The 14,893-nt window shown below is 34.1% G+C and overlaps 1 protein-coding gene across 3 annotated transcripts; it reads left to right on the top strand.

Annotated features, from left to right (window-relative positions):
- Positions 1–371: 371 nt before the first annotated feature.
- On the top strand, positions 372–9,895 carry LOC142340197 (neuronal acetylcholine receptor subunit alpha-5-like). Of its 3 annotated transcripts, none has more exons than XM_075390709.1 (2): positions 372–446; positions 8,802–9,895. In XM_075390709.1, the coding sequence occupies exon 2, from the start codon at positions 9,230–9,232 to the stop codon at positions 9,893–9,895; it is 666 nt and encodes a 221-aa protein (XP_075246824.1). In that variant the 5' UTR covers positions 372–446; positions 8,802–9,229. The 3 variants fall into 3 exon arrangements, with proteins under 3 accessions (XP_075246824.1, XP_075246821.1, XP_075246823.1); XM_075390706.1 differs by lacking the exon at positions 372–446 and adding an exon at positions 615–670 and having other exon boundaries at positions 8,409–9,895; XM_075390708.1 differs by lacking the exon at positions 372–446 and adding an exon at positions 4,733–4,750.
- The last annotated feature ends 4,998 nt before the right edge of the window (positions 9,896–14,893 follow it).

Here is a 14,893-nt window from a genome sequence, read left to right on the forward strand (position 1 = left end):
CACTAAGCTGGGGGGAGGGGGGACACAAATGGAAAAGACACCAATCGGGTCAACTTCCATTTATGATGTCACCGCTCATTGGGTGAGTTAAAAATGGAAAATCCCATTTATGCAACATTAGAAAATGGTTCCTGTTATAAAGGAGGGTTTTTAACCGGAGAGATTGCAGCTGCAATTTGAGACTTAATTAAACTTCCTAGGAGCCTGTTTGCTTTCTCATTTTTGAAAATCAAACATTTCAGTTCCGCCATGTCTACAAACATTTTAGAAGATAATTAAAATTACAAATTAATATTTACATCATTTTGGTTTCGTATTTAATTCCATTCTCAAAACGATGCTCTTATTTGCGCAGATAATTTCAATAAACTATTTATTTGAATTCATTGTATAGTTTATAAATTACAATTTGCTAATGAAATCTTACTACAAGAAACGTTTTCCCGGTAAGTTTTTTTTCTTAATTTTTTCTCTAGGGTACAAGTGAAAACGATAACCACTATTCTCGCGTGATATACCCTTATAAAAATAGTTGCATTGTTTGAATAGAGCACTTTAATTCATGTTTACAAAGTTTTTTTTAGAATTTGTCTCGCATAAGGAGTGCATTTCAAATCGTTTCATGTTTATTCACTCCTTTTTACAGCAGTTATTTTATTATCCTAAACTGGTTGGGATTCAATTGAAGAAAAATGGCACCAAATATGCTTCTCTATCGTATTTGTCCAAATTTACCCGTAGTACAAACCGGAAAAGTGCCGACAGAAATCTTTTTATACACGGATGGGGGCTATTTTACCTCCAGTTTCTGAGAAAGTGTTTTGGAACTAGCGATTTAAAGGCTTTTTTGCCAATTAAATCAATTTTCACCCAAAATGCATCGTTCAAATTTGATATACCAAGAAATTCTATTGTCAAAAACTTTTTACGCAACTATATGTATTTACGTTTTTAAAAGCTGCGCAGCGATTGCAAGGCCGGTTTTGGTCTCATCGTGGATTTTTACTACGATAAAAAATTCAAATGATATTGGGGCCATGAAATTAAAAAATTATCTTGCGTGTTTTCATCCATATTATACACAACCATATTTTCATTCAGAGTTTCAATTAGAAATCAATTCAATTTATGTTCAAATGGTGGCCATTGAACAAATATTGCGTTTTTTGAGTCAAACTCAAATTTCCCAAGATTCCGACAAATTGTGTTCGCATAATGTTTTTGGAAATTTATCTGTTCTGCGACCCTTTGTTGTTCTTTTTTTAGTTTTGTGACTTAGTCTCATCAATTGACGTTCTAAATTGCTAACTAAGTAGCGGGCAATGGAGGCTTTATTGTCTTTGAATATATCCCTTTCAAAAATTATAATTGCATTTTTGCATTTTGCCACCTTTCTGAGGTTAAATTCGCCAATTTACAGATGATTCACGTTAACGACTGGTTCTATTGTTTTTCTAGTAAAATGCAAACTTATCTGTATAGAGTTTTTTTAACTAATGGTTCTTATGAATTTGCAAAAGTTTAAGAAAAAAAACAACAATAAATGTTTCGAAATCTGCTACCTTCTTAATATCTTTTTTGTCAACTCGTAGATTAGTTTCATTATTCTTACATTAAATCAGCCAAAAATTCGATCTGTTGGTAGTTTCATGTTTTAGGTAGTATTTTTATGACTTCTTGATACCATGAGTTTCCAAAAATTTTTTTACTGTTTTCTAGTATTTGCAGTTCCTTTTCTACTTAGATACCATTTGTACCACAGGAACCCTTTACAATGAGAGAAAGTGCAGTGTAACTACATACAACAATTTGGTTGGATAGCTTACGGTTTTAATGATGTCGACAAAATTCTCGCAAATTTTTAAAATTTGCCTATAGCTGATGAATATTGTAGTCGTATGACATATGCTGAAAAACACAATCCTCTTTGGGATCCTATTGAGGTCTAAGTGAAAATAACAGACTCCGTCAGCTTTCAGTTGTTGGTTTTAATGATTTTTAACTCTTCAGTTTTCCATCTTCTTTCTGCCAAATTATAACTTTCTTCCATTCATGAAAACTCCTATCCAGTTTTCTTCTGAAGTAAAAACTAATCTTTTGTGGTTTTGTTTCAATCGATGTTTTTGCTACTTTGATACAGAGTTGTTTACAGAATATAATTGTGAGGTTTTGATACCGGTTGAGATTTGTAATTCTTTCTGGTGTGACTTCACATTGCCTTTTAGAAACCGGCCTCATTGGTCATATGGAAATTTACAATAATTTCCGTTAATAGACCATGCTTTCATTTAGTTAATAACATTGTGTTTTTGTAAAAAAATTATGATCCTTTGAGCCTTGCACTCTTTTGTTCCTTTTTTCTTGACTTGTTGCATAGTCTCGTTTTAAAAAACTCGTATCTGTTTGTGTTTGGTGTTGCTGTAAATATTGTTTCGTTAAGCTTGGGTTTGATCTGAAACAATTTGATCTTTTGATACTAAGTGATTTTTCTGATAAAAAATGATCTTGAGTTTTGTCCGTATTTCCCGTTTTTGGTTTTTCCTGCCTTGCAGTCTCATCAATTGCAGAGCTCAAAGTGCTTTTGTTGCATCATAAGTTGGATCGTTCAACGAATTGGTTTTATTTTCAACGGGTTGGCATATTTTTATTCATACACCAAATTTTATGGAACAAAATATCATTTTTTGAATGTTTCCTATCTCTTCTCATGTGCTAGAGAATTAAATCAAAATGTGGAATAGCGGAGTCGGGATTTTAAGTGCGAACGCTTCTTTTCAAGTCTTCTTCTTCAGTAAAGATTGAAACCCCCTGTCATTTCAACCCCCTTTTTTCAAACCCCCTGTCATTTCAACCTAAATCTAATCTGGAATTCAACTCACCATATTGAATTTTAAATGTTAAATCTGGGGTTTTCGTACATTTAAGGTAAACTAGGCTATTGTGCTATTCAATATCATCCACAATTACAGAAACTTCAAAAAACTTCTAGAGAAATAAGCTATCCTTCAAAATATAATGTTTCCAAAGGACCAGGCAAGTCGAATGCATCCAATGAAAACAAGACACCAAAACCCGAATGCAAGGGTCCAACACCTGTAGAAGTTTTACACCAAATAGATAATTGATCTGCATTTCTGCAGAACAATTTATGGCTGATTTTCAAAAATTCCCCACTTGTATCACTTTTTTGTATTTCAATTAGTTTTGATATCCGTATGCATTTTTAGATGTAACGTACTCAGCGAGCTATGTCGAAGCATGATAAATCAATTTCTTAGGGAAGTTAATAAAAAGCTTTGGCCCTATGATAGATATCACAGCCACAAATGATATCACACCCAAGAAAACAAGCAAGCTGCAACCCAAAAACAGTTAAAAAATGTATCTGAAGTTTTCCTTTTGAAGATTTCTCTGGTCAAAAACGGCAAATTCATATATTTTTGTAGAGAAACTAAAAGGATACTATTGTAAAACTATTTCAAGATTAAAAATTGATCAGCTGAGATTTCCAATTTTTTTCTCCGAGGAATAAAATGATTAGAATTTTTACAATTTCTTCCTATCTTTCCCAGTTTGAAATGCTAGACGGATTTGGCCCCTGATCAGAGCGTTAGTCAACAAAATAACCTCTATTCAGACAATTGTAGTCCAAATAAACTCTCTCTGTTCAGACTTTTTTGCGCTTGAAAACCTTGTTTGTGAAGGGCACTCAAACTGAACTCCGATCAGACCATCCCAGACCAAAACAATCTCTGGTCAGACCAGAAACAAACCATTGTCTTGACGTTTTTGCACTTAAATTGGCCATCTCCAGGCCGAAACTGCCTCTGATCAGACCATTGTCTACAATTCGCGCCACCGAACCCCAAATAATTTCCAGAGTTTTGTCCGGATTTTCACCACTCTAAATGGCTTCTGATCATTTTATCCCCAGAACAATAGTTTTAAGGGAGGGCGAGGGGGGGGGGGGGGGGGGAATCGTTGAGGTCAAGGAGTAATATAAGTGAGCCATATTGATATCCCAGACTACAAGTAGCAATTAGATTGTGAATAGTCCGCCTAACGTTTCGAGAAAAAAATATATATACCACTTAGAAAATCTACTTTTTCGCTTATTATATTTTCTAAAATAGGTATTTCTACCGGTTCAAGGAATTGTTTTAAATGAATCAAATTGATATCGCAGACTACGACTGTTAAGTAGGTTGTGAAACATCAAGAATGGTCCGCAACTGCCCTTTCACGCCGCAAGATCGCATAAAATTGTCATTAGAATCTTGGTTATGCAATCTTCGACCAAGAACGTTACCCCCCCCCCCTTCACCCGTCACGTCCGTTTTTTACTGCCTGGTCTTATTAACCTCAACCTCTTCTGTATCATGTTAAAATTTTTGACGTGCTAGTTGACAACCATCGGAGACAACCTTCTGAGCTTTTTGTTTATTTTGCTAGTATATAACGCAGTGATGCTTATGATTGGGATGTTTTGTTGAATCAAATCAGTCATTAGGAATTTAGAAGCAATAAATTCTTTTATATTCAGTCAGTTTTTTTATTTTGTTCGGTATTGGTGGCGCAGTAATTCTGGGGTAATTAGGCGCCCTAAAATGCCATGAACCGCGTCTTTTGTCCTCTAGTATAATATCTTTTCCCTTTTCAAGATTTGTATATATTGATTGAATTCTTACGATAAAACCGCTTCAAATCCAAAATCCAAATTCCGATTTTATTCGGAATCTTTACAAAAAATGTACCTCCGTAACTCAGTAGCTGAACAACTTTTGTCTGTATCTGATTTCATTATTCTACTAAATTCAAACTCAATTAAACCAGTGCTCTAAGCATATTTTTACCAAAATTTTGAAAATTAACAACTCAAAATTTTTATGCCGTAAAATTGTCATATACCGCAAAAATCATGGCGTGTTATTAGCGAGGCATACAAGACGGTGCGAACTAAATATTTGTTCTGTCGTTTCATTTCACTCTCCGCTAACGACCCTTTTTTATTAGCTCTCTTTTTATTGCTTTCAGTAATAAAAACAAAAGGACAACTGCGGTCTCATTTTCGATCTATTGCAACCTATTTTCGCGTGATAAGGTATACTTTAGTTTCTAATTCGACCTTCATTTTTCTGCGCCTTTTGGACTTTTTCAACCGCAAAGAATTTACTTAAACTGTACATAATCGTTAACAATCGCCGGTAAAAAATCTTTACTGTGAAAAGCCGACAGATTCAGGCTTAAAGAAAAAAGCTTGATTAAAACAAGAATTCCAGTCCGACCAAATTCCAGTCCGACCAGATGCCATTAAAGGAATCAAGTCAAATACAGCGGCAATGAAAGTTCATTTTACACTTGTAAATTGCAATTTCCTATCCGTGGAAACAATTTTTTAGTCCATAATCTAAAAAGTAAGGTTCTTAAGTCAGCTTGTGCTTGTTACATTACGCCCCCTGAGACGAATTGGAACGGTTAGATTCCGGTTTATCTAATACAATGTCTCAGGACATCGGAATTTTCCAAAAATTATCTGCAACTTGAACTGAAATGCGAGCTGACTTTTATACAATATGAACTACAATATGAGCTGACTTTTTCGAAAACTTCTGCTGAAAAACTGCACTTAATAATGCGCTGAAAACCGCTTGAAAGGGCTGAAATGATATCTGAAAAGCGCTGAAATGGAATGAAATTATTAGAAGGAGCTGAAAAATCAGAACATTTGAAAACGCTAAAAATTTCATCAGGAAAATGGTGAGTTGCATTGAAAATGTTGAAAGAATGCAATGAACACTGAAATAGTTACTGTAACAAGTTACTGAATTGTAGTTGTAACTGAAATACAAATTGCTATAAGAAAGCTGCTGAATTAATGTAAAAAATTTGTTGAAAATAAAAAAAATGCACAATCATCGCATTTCCTAGCATTCGGCAAACTTTCTTTTTTTAAAAAAAAACATTCGACACTTTCCATATAAAATAATGCACAGAATAAGCGTTGACTCTTTGACCCGAATAGAAAAAAGTTTGACTGCGGAGTGAGAGTTTTTTTCTCTGATTCCCTTCCATATTTCGTTAAAAAGAATTTAGATTTGGTTTTAAATTTGGCTGAGCGGGAAACCAGAGCGTGAGCCTTAATTTTTGTCTCACTATAAATCAGAGTGAAATCAACCTTGTTACCAATATATGCTAGATATATAACCAGACAGTTTGCCTAAGTATATATCTAGCATATTTTTGTTACCCTTTCATCCAGCCAATAGCGGCCAAAATGACTTTTCAATGCTGATTACATATGCTTTATATGCAAAAAAATAAGGGATTCTGAAACCAGAAATTTTGAAACCTATTATAACCATATTTGAAAATTAAGAATGAAGTTACTCTACAAATAATTTTTTTCAATCTTTAGCCAATAGATCGCAAGTTTAGGTGCCAGACCAAAAAGTTGGCATGTAAGAAACGGCCCAGACAAAAGACTTGAATGTACATACTGTCGTTTTTTCATAACCAGATTTTCATGCGTTCAATAAAAATTCATGCATTCGTAAATTTTTTTGTGTTATTTGAGCAACCAAAAGCACGTATGCTCAGACTTTCCTGCATTCATAACCACACTTTCATTTCTTCACGGCACTTTCATGCGTTCTTAAATATTCATGTGTAATTTGTGCAATTACGTATGTTCAGACTTTCGTGCGTTCAAAATTTTTGTGCGTTCTTCGTGTGTTCAAATTTGTGTTTGTCCAAACATTTGTGTGTTCACAACCAAAATTTTTACGTTTGCCAGACATTCGTGCAGAAACGTTTGGCGATCCCATAATGTCCGGAGATGCATGCACAAAAGTCTGGGCATATAAACTTTTCAACGCACAAAGAACGCACGAATATTTTTGAACGCATGAACTTCTGTTACAAAAACGTGTTTAAAAGATTTTTGTTGGTTAAAATATTTTGTCTCTTCTCTCCGTGCATTCACATGTGCATATGTCTAGACTTCCGTGCGTTCATGCCCAGATGCATCTCCGTTCTCATCCGTATAAATTATACACAACATTTTTATAACGCATTCATGTCGTATTGGCATATCATGGTAATTGTTGTGATGTTGGGCATTAACAGTTGGCACATATACAAATAATAAACCTTGATTGCAGAACCAACCAGGAGCTCAACATTTACTCATGCTCTCGAGGGTCACTATTTGCAGACTTTGCGCGTTCAAAATTGCCTATTTCCAGAATTTCGTGCGGTCAAATTTGCCATTGCCCAGACTTTCGCGCGTTCATTTGTTTTAACTGACCCTGCAATTTTGAACGCACGCCCCCACCTTCTTCTGTGTTCATTTTGATCATGGCATCGATTTGTGCACTGGGACCTCAACTTGGGTAGCAAAGTGTCACAAAAACGCTCCTAATTGAAAAAAATTGGTCTAAGATCGCGGGAACAGAACTAATTAACTATCTGATAGCAGCGAACTAAGATCATTTTAATCAGGTCAATTTATGTTCAAAAAATAGTTGAGGTTCATTTCTTTTGGCAACTCTTTCGTTTTAGTTTTTTCTGGATGACAAAAGTTTGCACGATTGTACGAAAGTTTCCTCCCTAAAGCATTGAATGTAAACATTGTGCTATAATGTAGGTACAACTTAAGGAAATTAATATCGATTTTAAAAAAATTATTGATCTCATTCTTCTTGTGAAAAGTATTGATCTTTAAGTAGACTTTCTGTGGGAGATTTGATATATCGAAAAATCATTGATTTTTCAAATCAAAATTTTTTGTTCGCTGAATTATTTTTTCATGTACGTCAGATTATAAAATTTTATTCTTACCTCTAATGGCCTTGAGATAGTGTTACGCGAGTCATACATTGTACACAAAATACAATATGTGTGAAAATTAAAACACATTATTTCTGGATGATTTTCAAAAAATATTTTTTGTTAACCATTTGATCAATTGTCTCATGACTATGATATCTACACTTTGATTTTTTGGCCTGTTTTTGTTTTTCTATTATAACTTTTTTGTTTTTCATTGACTTGAAGTTTCATTAAAATTGTTTTTTGCTAGTTTTAACTCAATTTCAATTACTCTAAGTCGGGACTACACCAAGGTGCGTTAAAAGAAATCCTTTCCGGTTTATGCAAAATAATCACTCTTGATTTGTTTGACCTAAAAGGCAATAGAAACATCCTTTCAGAATCACCACTTTTACAAAATGGAATAAACATGAATTATTGATGATAAATTTATACCTGCGCGGGGGGACAAAATGGGAGGAGAAAACATTTCCTAAGTTTGTTTGCGTAAACAACTTATACGCCATTTCAATTTTAAGGAAAGGGGAAAAGGGAGAAATTTCTAGCTTGAATGCTTCAGTTGTTTTTCAACCAACCAGGACCATTCTATTTGTACAACATTTGGTCTTAATCCATTTTATTTCAACAACATTCTTTTGTTTTTTAAAAAAGCGTTTTTCAAAAATAATTTCAGCTACACTTGAAATTTATAAAAACCGGATTTTAACATTCTTTTCATTTATCTTTTCTTTATTATTATCAAATTTTTCCCGATATTTCTGGGGAAGATACTGACACTAATAATCATCCCCTTTTTTCCATTGTAGTTTTCCAAAAGCGTCTTTATTTTTCCCAGTTGTACATAATGAGTTGTATTTGTTGGGGAAGATAGCACTCTGTAAGACTTCACCTGCCTTAAGTTGTTCATAATTGATGAGTTTATATCTGTTCATCTTTGCTGAAATTTCCTCAAAATACCTTTTTCATTTCAGCGACAGCTTGATTACATTCACGCGTTTCAAAGTTTACCTTGAGTGCGTTTTAAGAAAACTTTTTTCTAGACAGTTTTGTTTGTTTATCATCGGACAGTGTTTATGTTTTTGTTTTGAATAGTCCCTCACACAGCTATCATAACAAACCAATTATATTACTCAAAAAGTACTTCTCACCTTGACACCCGCACTTTACAATTTAAGTTGACGAATAGCGGCTCAAGTGTCCTTCAAAATTTTGGTAGAATGATTCACGTTTAATTTATTTCATAGATAGTTATTCTTTTTTTCAAAAACCAGCGTTAGAGATAAGTTTTATACTTTATAGCGCAAATTCAATAGTTGTTACAATTCATCCATTGGTTTATCTAACGAATTTCAGATTTTATTTCAAATCGAGAAGTCTAAAAAATATTAATTCCGAGAAAATGTCATTATTCGAGAGATCTGAAATCGTTACGGAAAGAATGATCATTGTAGTTAAAGTTTGGGTTTATTTGGCAGTTTTTACAAATCATGTTAAAAGTGAACAAGTTTTCCAATCTGAAGAAAATCTTCTGCAGAGAAGTTTGATCGAAGGCTACAATCGACGCGCCCGACCGGTCAAAAGTTTCGCCTCAACTGTGAACATGACATTCGGGGCTTCGTTATATCAACTCGTAGAGTTCAACGCCAAAGCCGAAACAATGACAACTTTAATCTGGCAACGACTTCAGTGGAAAGACGAAATGCTTTCTTGGAACCCGGACGATTACGACGGAATCGACGTCCTGCGGTACTCGATAACTGACCTTTGGGTTCCGGATATCTTACCCTACAATGAGGTCGGCATCTTCGACCCGTCGAAGTACCACAAGGTTATACCCCTCTGGGTGGAATATGACGGGTCAGTTCACTGGACCAGTCCACTGACTATGACTACAACTTGTACAATGGATGTGACAAATTTTCCATTCGATTCCCAAACATGTATGATCAGTTTGGGTTCTTGGCAGTACACGGCTGACCAGGTGGACATATACTGCAGCGAGGACTCGTTTGATCTGGCATCTTATGCTCAACATACACAGTGGGAATTGCAAAGTGAGAATTAATATTATTTCTCGGATAGTTTTTAGTCAAATCGTTCATGCGATCAAGGGATAAGAGTTGGAATGACTTACCAGTCTTTGTACTCATACAAAAACAAAAAAATTGCCCAACTTGCACAATTTTTCATCTGAAAATAAAATTGGTATCATTTTAAGTCCAAACCAGACTCATAATCTATTTGGGGGGGGAAACAATCTATTGGGGGGGGGGTAAGATGTTGAGCGTTGTGCGTTGTTACCACACGGTTTCTTCTAAGAAACCAAACCTAAGACCATATTTTTTGGCGACCCGAATTGTCTCTTTCCGCCCCTCCCCAAGTAGATTATGAGCCTGGTTTTCAATTAAAATGATATCATTATTATTTTCATATTTTCAGATGAAAAATTGTGAAAATTGGTCTAATTTTTTTTTTGTTTTTGCAATATTACAAAGACTGGTAAGTTATTGCAACTCTCTTATCCGCTGCTCACATGAAAAATTTTAGATACCTTTACTGGAATGCACGAGAAAACCAGAGCCAGGAAACTTCATTTTTTGGCCCATTCAACCTTTCGCAGTCACAAAGCCTTAAAATTAATTCCCAATGCAATATCGTATATTGAGCAATGATTAATCCTAGGAAAATTGTAAAATACCTGATTTTAATCTCAGGTAGCGTTCGGTCTTTGTGAGACGGAAAGAGGATTAGCAATCATTTTATTGTTGTTTTTTGGTAGTTTGTTTTTGGATAAACTATAAACAGACTGCGTTTAATAGCAAAAGGAGTCCTTTTGCGAACATCAAGAATAGAAACAATTTTATTTTTCTTCTTTTTTATTCACAACTCTGATTCAAGGATGTTGAAAATTTTTCTATCTAATTGGTTTGCCGGTAATTTTAAATTGCAATTATTCCAAAATTATTGTATGATTTCTTTTATTATCTAATAAGTTGTTAAAACCGATAAAATCCAAACAATTGAAAATAAATCTTTTAAAATTTTCCTGAAAATTTGCTTAAAAATCTTTCTAGGAGTCCTTAATGTTTTTAATTTATACAATTGAGCTAATCCTGATTTCCAAATACCAAAACTGCAAATGTTAAAAAAATCATTGGGTCGTTTTTGTATCAAAGTCTTACAGTCAGATGACAAACGCTAAATTTAAGGAAATCAACAAAAATGCCGAAGAGAGGAATTATTTCTTTTTGCCAGGTATAAAACAGAAAAATATTGAAAAAAATATCATAAAACCTATAAAAATGCGTTGAAGTTGTTCTCAGTCCAACAAAATGCTTTTGACGACTGAAATACATTTTTAATAAACTACCTGAAAACCTTAACAGAAAATGTTAAAAGGTAGAGAGAGAACAACTTAATGCAAATTGAGCATATAATAAGAAGCTTGATATAGCTTGACAAGAAGCTCTACTTGTTCACCGCATACTTGGCTAGAGAAACGAAGCCATGAGGAGCAAGAAAGAACATGAGAATGCGTTACAATATGTGCCCAAATTCACCAAATTCAAGAACATAAAACCATTAAGAGTAATGATTAGCACATTAGTCTTGCCAGTAAAAGATGCTGGTTCTAATCTAATACTGGTCTATTTCTATAAAAATTGCACTTGTTCTAGGCCAAGGCCCCGGTCTCTGAGCTTAACCACAAAAGAGAGAGACAAGATAGTCAGAAACTGTGAAAGCATAATAAAGCGCAACTTAAGTTGGAGTGTTAGAAGGTTGAGAGTCCATTTTACAGTAGTTTTGCTCCGTAATAAAAAAACAGCAATGCTTTGCAACTGTTGCTAGAGCCAAAGCTAAAAAAGCACAATCTTTTAAAAAAAAATAGTTTGTTTTCGACAAAAATTTGATGGAAATGCTATAACATAAAAGATTGATAAAATTGTGGAGATGTTTTTTTTATAATAAACCTGAAATTAATAGTTAATGACTACTACCTAAGAAAAAAGTAGGAACATTTTTGTTTTGGTTTTATAACATACATGGACAAAAAACTACATATAGGTTCTAAAACACTATGCTGGAGGAGAGAATTCTTGGATTTCGGAAGCAAAAAAAATCAGGAAAAAGATGCAAAATAACTCAAAGAATCAAATTGAAATACTAATTATGACTGCAATTACTCAATCACTTGGAGCAAGAGCAGTTGTACGTGTGTGTTTGTTTGTATGTGTGTGTTTGTGTGTAGGTGTGGGTGTGCATGTGTGTGAGTTTTTGTATGTATTTTATATATGTTTATAGGTATGAATGTGTGTATGTGTGTGGTTGTGTATATATACAAATATGTGTGTTTGCAGGTGTGTGTTTGTGAATTCCATTTTCATGAGTTTAGTTGTATCGATTGAAATTCCAATGCCTGTAAACAACATCCAACTGCAAAACTTTCCTTCTAAGGAAAGAAGGAATTTATACAAAGAAGGAGATTATACAATATAAGAATTTCTTTCCAGATTTTTTGGGGCAATAATTGCGGCTCCCTTATATTTAGCCTGGTTAGTTTCCGCTGAATAAGAGTGCTATATATTTTCACAAAAACTAATATATTACCATTCTGAGCAAATAATTTCCCCTGAAGTTGTGCTAAAATGTCTATAGTTGAACTGTCAATTCATGAATACAATAGGACGTATCATCCTTTTGCCTTTTGTCCAAATGAATAATTTGAGTTATGTACATTTAAGATCATATCATTTACAAATCATTTCAATCATATCCTGGATTCTGAAAAAAAATTCCGTGGCTATCGACATGACAAGGGAAAAATCTTTTCAGTTAAATTGAAATTTAATGTCTCTCTGTGAATTTAAGGTGGAATTAGGCGTGAACAGCGTCGGTTCAATGGAGGCAAAAAAACTAAAACTAGCTGTTTTATTTCAACAAAACAGCTTTTTTAATGTATTGGATTTTTAGTCATCAGGTTTCCTCAAAAACGGAAACACTTTAAATATTTGAACGACAGCTTGAGGAAAATCAATAAATACCAGATATTGCATGTTGAATATGATTGATGGGGTTGTCTATAAGTATTTTTGTGAATCTGCTCATTAGTATATCTAGCAGAATTTTATTAAGAGTTTTCGCCCAACTATTTTCGACAAAAAACAAACACAGAGATCAAAATCCAAGTTGAAATACGCAAAGTGTGCTATCAGTTGCGCCTTTTACTTGCGGTTCAATCTTCGTTCAGCCAGTTTTTGATTGTTTTGTCCGACCATCTATAAAACCCTGTTTTTTGATAGTTTCTTCATTCATGCACAGCCAACAAAAACAAATTTGAGCTGTTGTTTAATTATCAGCTTAGGAATAAGGCAAACCGATCACAAATTTTTTGCAAAGTGTTATTATTGACTTTCCCAGAAAGAGCGTTTTCAATCCTGAATCAATTTTGAGTATTTGCGTTTAAAAAGTTCTCTTTATGAAGAACCAAACTGTTAAATGACATAGCAATTGGTTCTATCCTGAAAAATCCAGTGAATTTTCAAAAAAAGATCAAAGGTGAGAATTAGGGGCAACAGATTGAGAATGAAAATGCTCAAGTTACAAACTGGCCAATCAGATTAAACGCTCAGTCATTATATAGCAGTCGTGTTCTGTTGTGATAACATGTCTGGTTTTGATAGAATTTTACCCAGACCAACCGGGCGCAGCTGAGGCTTGGCTATGGCTTGCAAGGCGTGACCAGATGTGGATTTTTTCTCAGTTTATATATAGCGCTTAACTTTAGTCACTTAGAATATAGATTACTTTCCTATCTGATGTCTGGATTTTTCTGTTTTTGGTCCATTATCCTTTGGATCTATTATCTGCGCAATTTCTGACATGTGCTCAAATAAAGCAGCTTTCTTATGAAATGTTTTGGGTTCTAATTTGAACATGCATAGCAAGCACAGAAAATTTATTGATCTGCATTCATTAGCTACAAAATTGCATCTTTTAGGACAAAATTCCAAGTGGTGTTTTTCATGAACTTTTAAAATGATGCCGTTTTTAGTGATAATTTTGCTTCATCGCTATAATTCAAAACTATTTGTCGCAGTTCTTATCATTCTCTGCATTCAATGATTTTTAACAATTCCTATTGCTTACATTTGTTGTTCATTATTTACCGTTGCCAGGCTTGAATTGACACACTCAAGGATATAGGAAATAACCAGAATTGCGTTTAATCACTTTTAATTGATTTAACCTACACATGGCTCGGATTTCCCTAATATTTTACCTACAAAAAGTATTTTCATTATTTCATGTTAACCATTTCTCAAATGCGGCGAAGATGAAAAAGAATTTGCGGAATCGGATCTTATATGCTCCCTCCGTTTTAAGATTGTTAAACGGAATATGATTACTAATTCGAATAAATTCATGATTGCTTCATAAATGGGCGATTTACGACTATGCAGACGTAGCCTGTGCTGATTACGCAAGAGTGCCAAAAATGCAATCAATTTTCTCTCGATAAATTTCTAAACCAATCCGATTCTATTTGAGATCTGATCCCAAATGAGAGCAGAACTTTTTAACCAATCACTACAGATTAGTGAGAATTGAATTCTTATTTAGCAGCACATGAAAATCGGACTGACATAAATTTTAATCTAATAATGAAAAATGTTGGACGACAGTTATATGGCTCAGCAGCCCGCGGGACTTCAAATAAATCTTAAACAAACGATCTTGTAATCAACTCACCCTGGTCGCTTTCAAAGTTACTTCGGGTGGCATTTAATTAATAATTAATTGCTCTCATCCATTTCGGCATTATTAATAAGTTTCATATTCGGCGCTCTTGAACGTCGGCATAATATTGCGTCATCATTGTAGTACGTAGTGCTTAAATGTACACATAAGCACTAGGTACTATAATGAAGACGCAATAATATGCCGACGTACAATAGTGCCGAATATGAAGCTGGTTAACAGTGCCGAATTGAGACAAACTTTTATGTAAAAAAACAGATGATTTGTTTGCGTATCCGAACTACAGTTTTCTCATGTACCATTT

The sequence above is a fragment of the Convolutriloba macropyga genome, chromosome 5 (assembly GCF_964194025.1).
Source record: "Convolutriloba macropyga chromosome 5, txConMacr16.3, whole genome shotgun sequence".
NCBI classification, from domain to species: Eukaryota; Metazoa; Xenacoelomorpha; order Acoela; family Convolutidae; genus Convolutriloba; species Convolutriloba macropyga.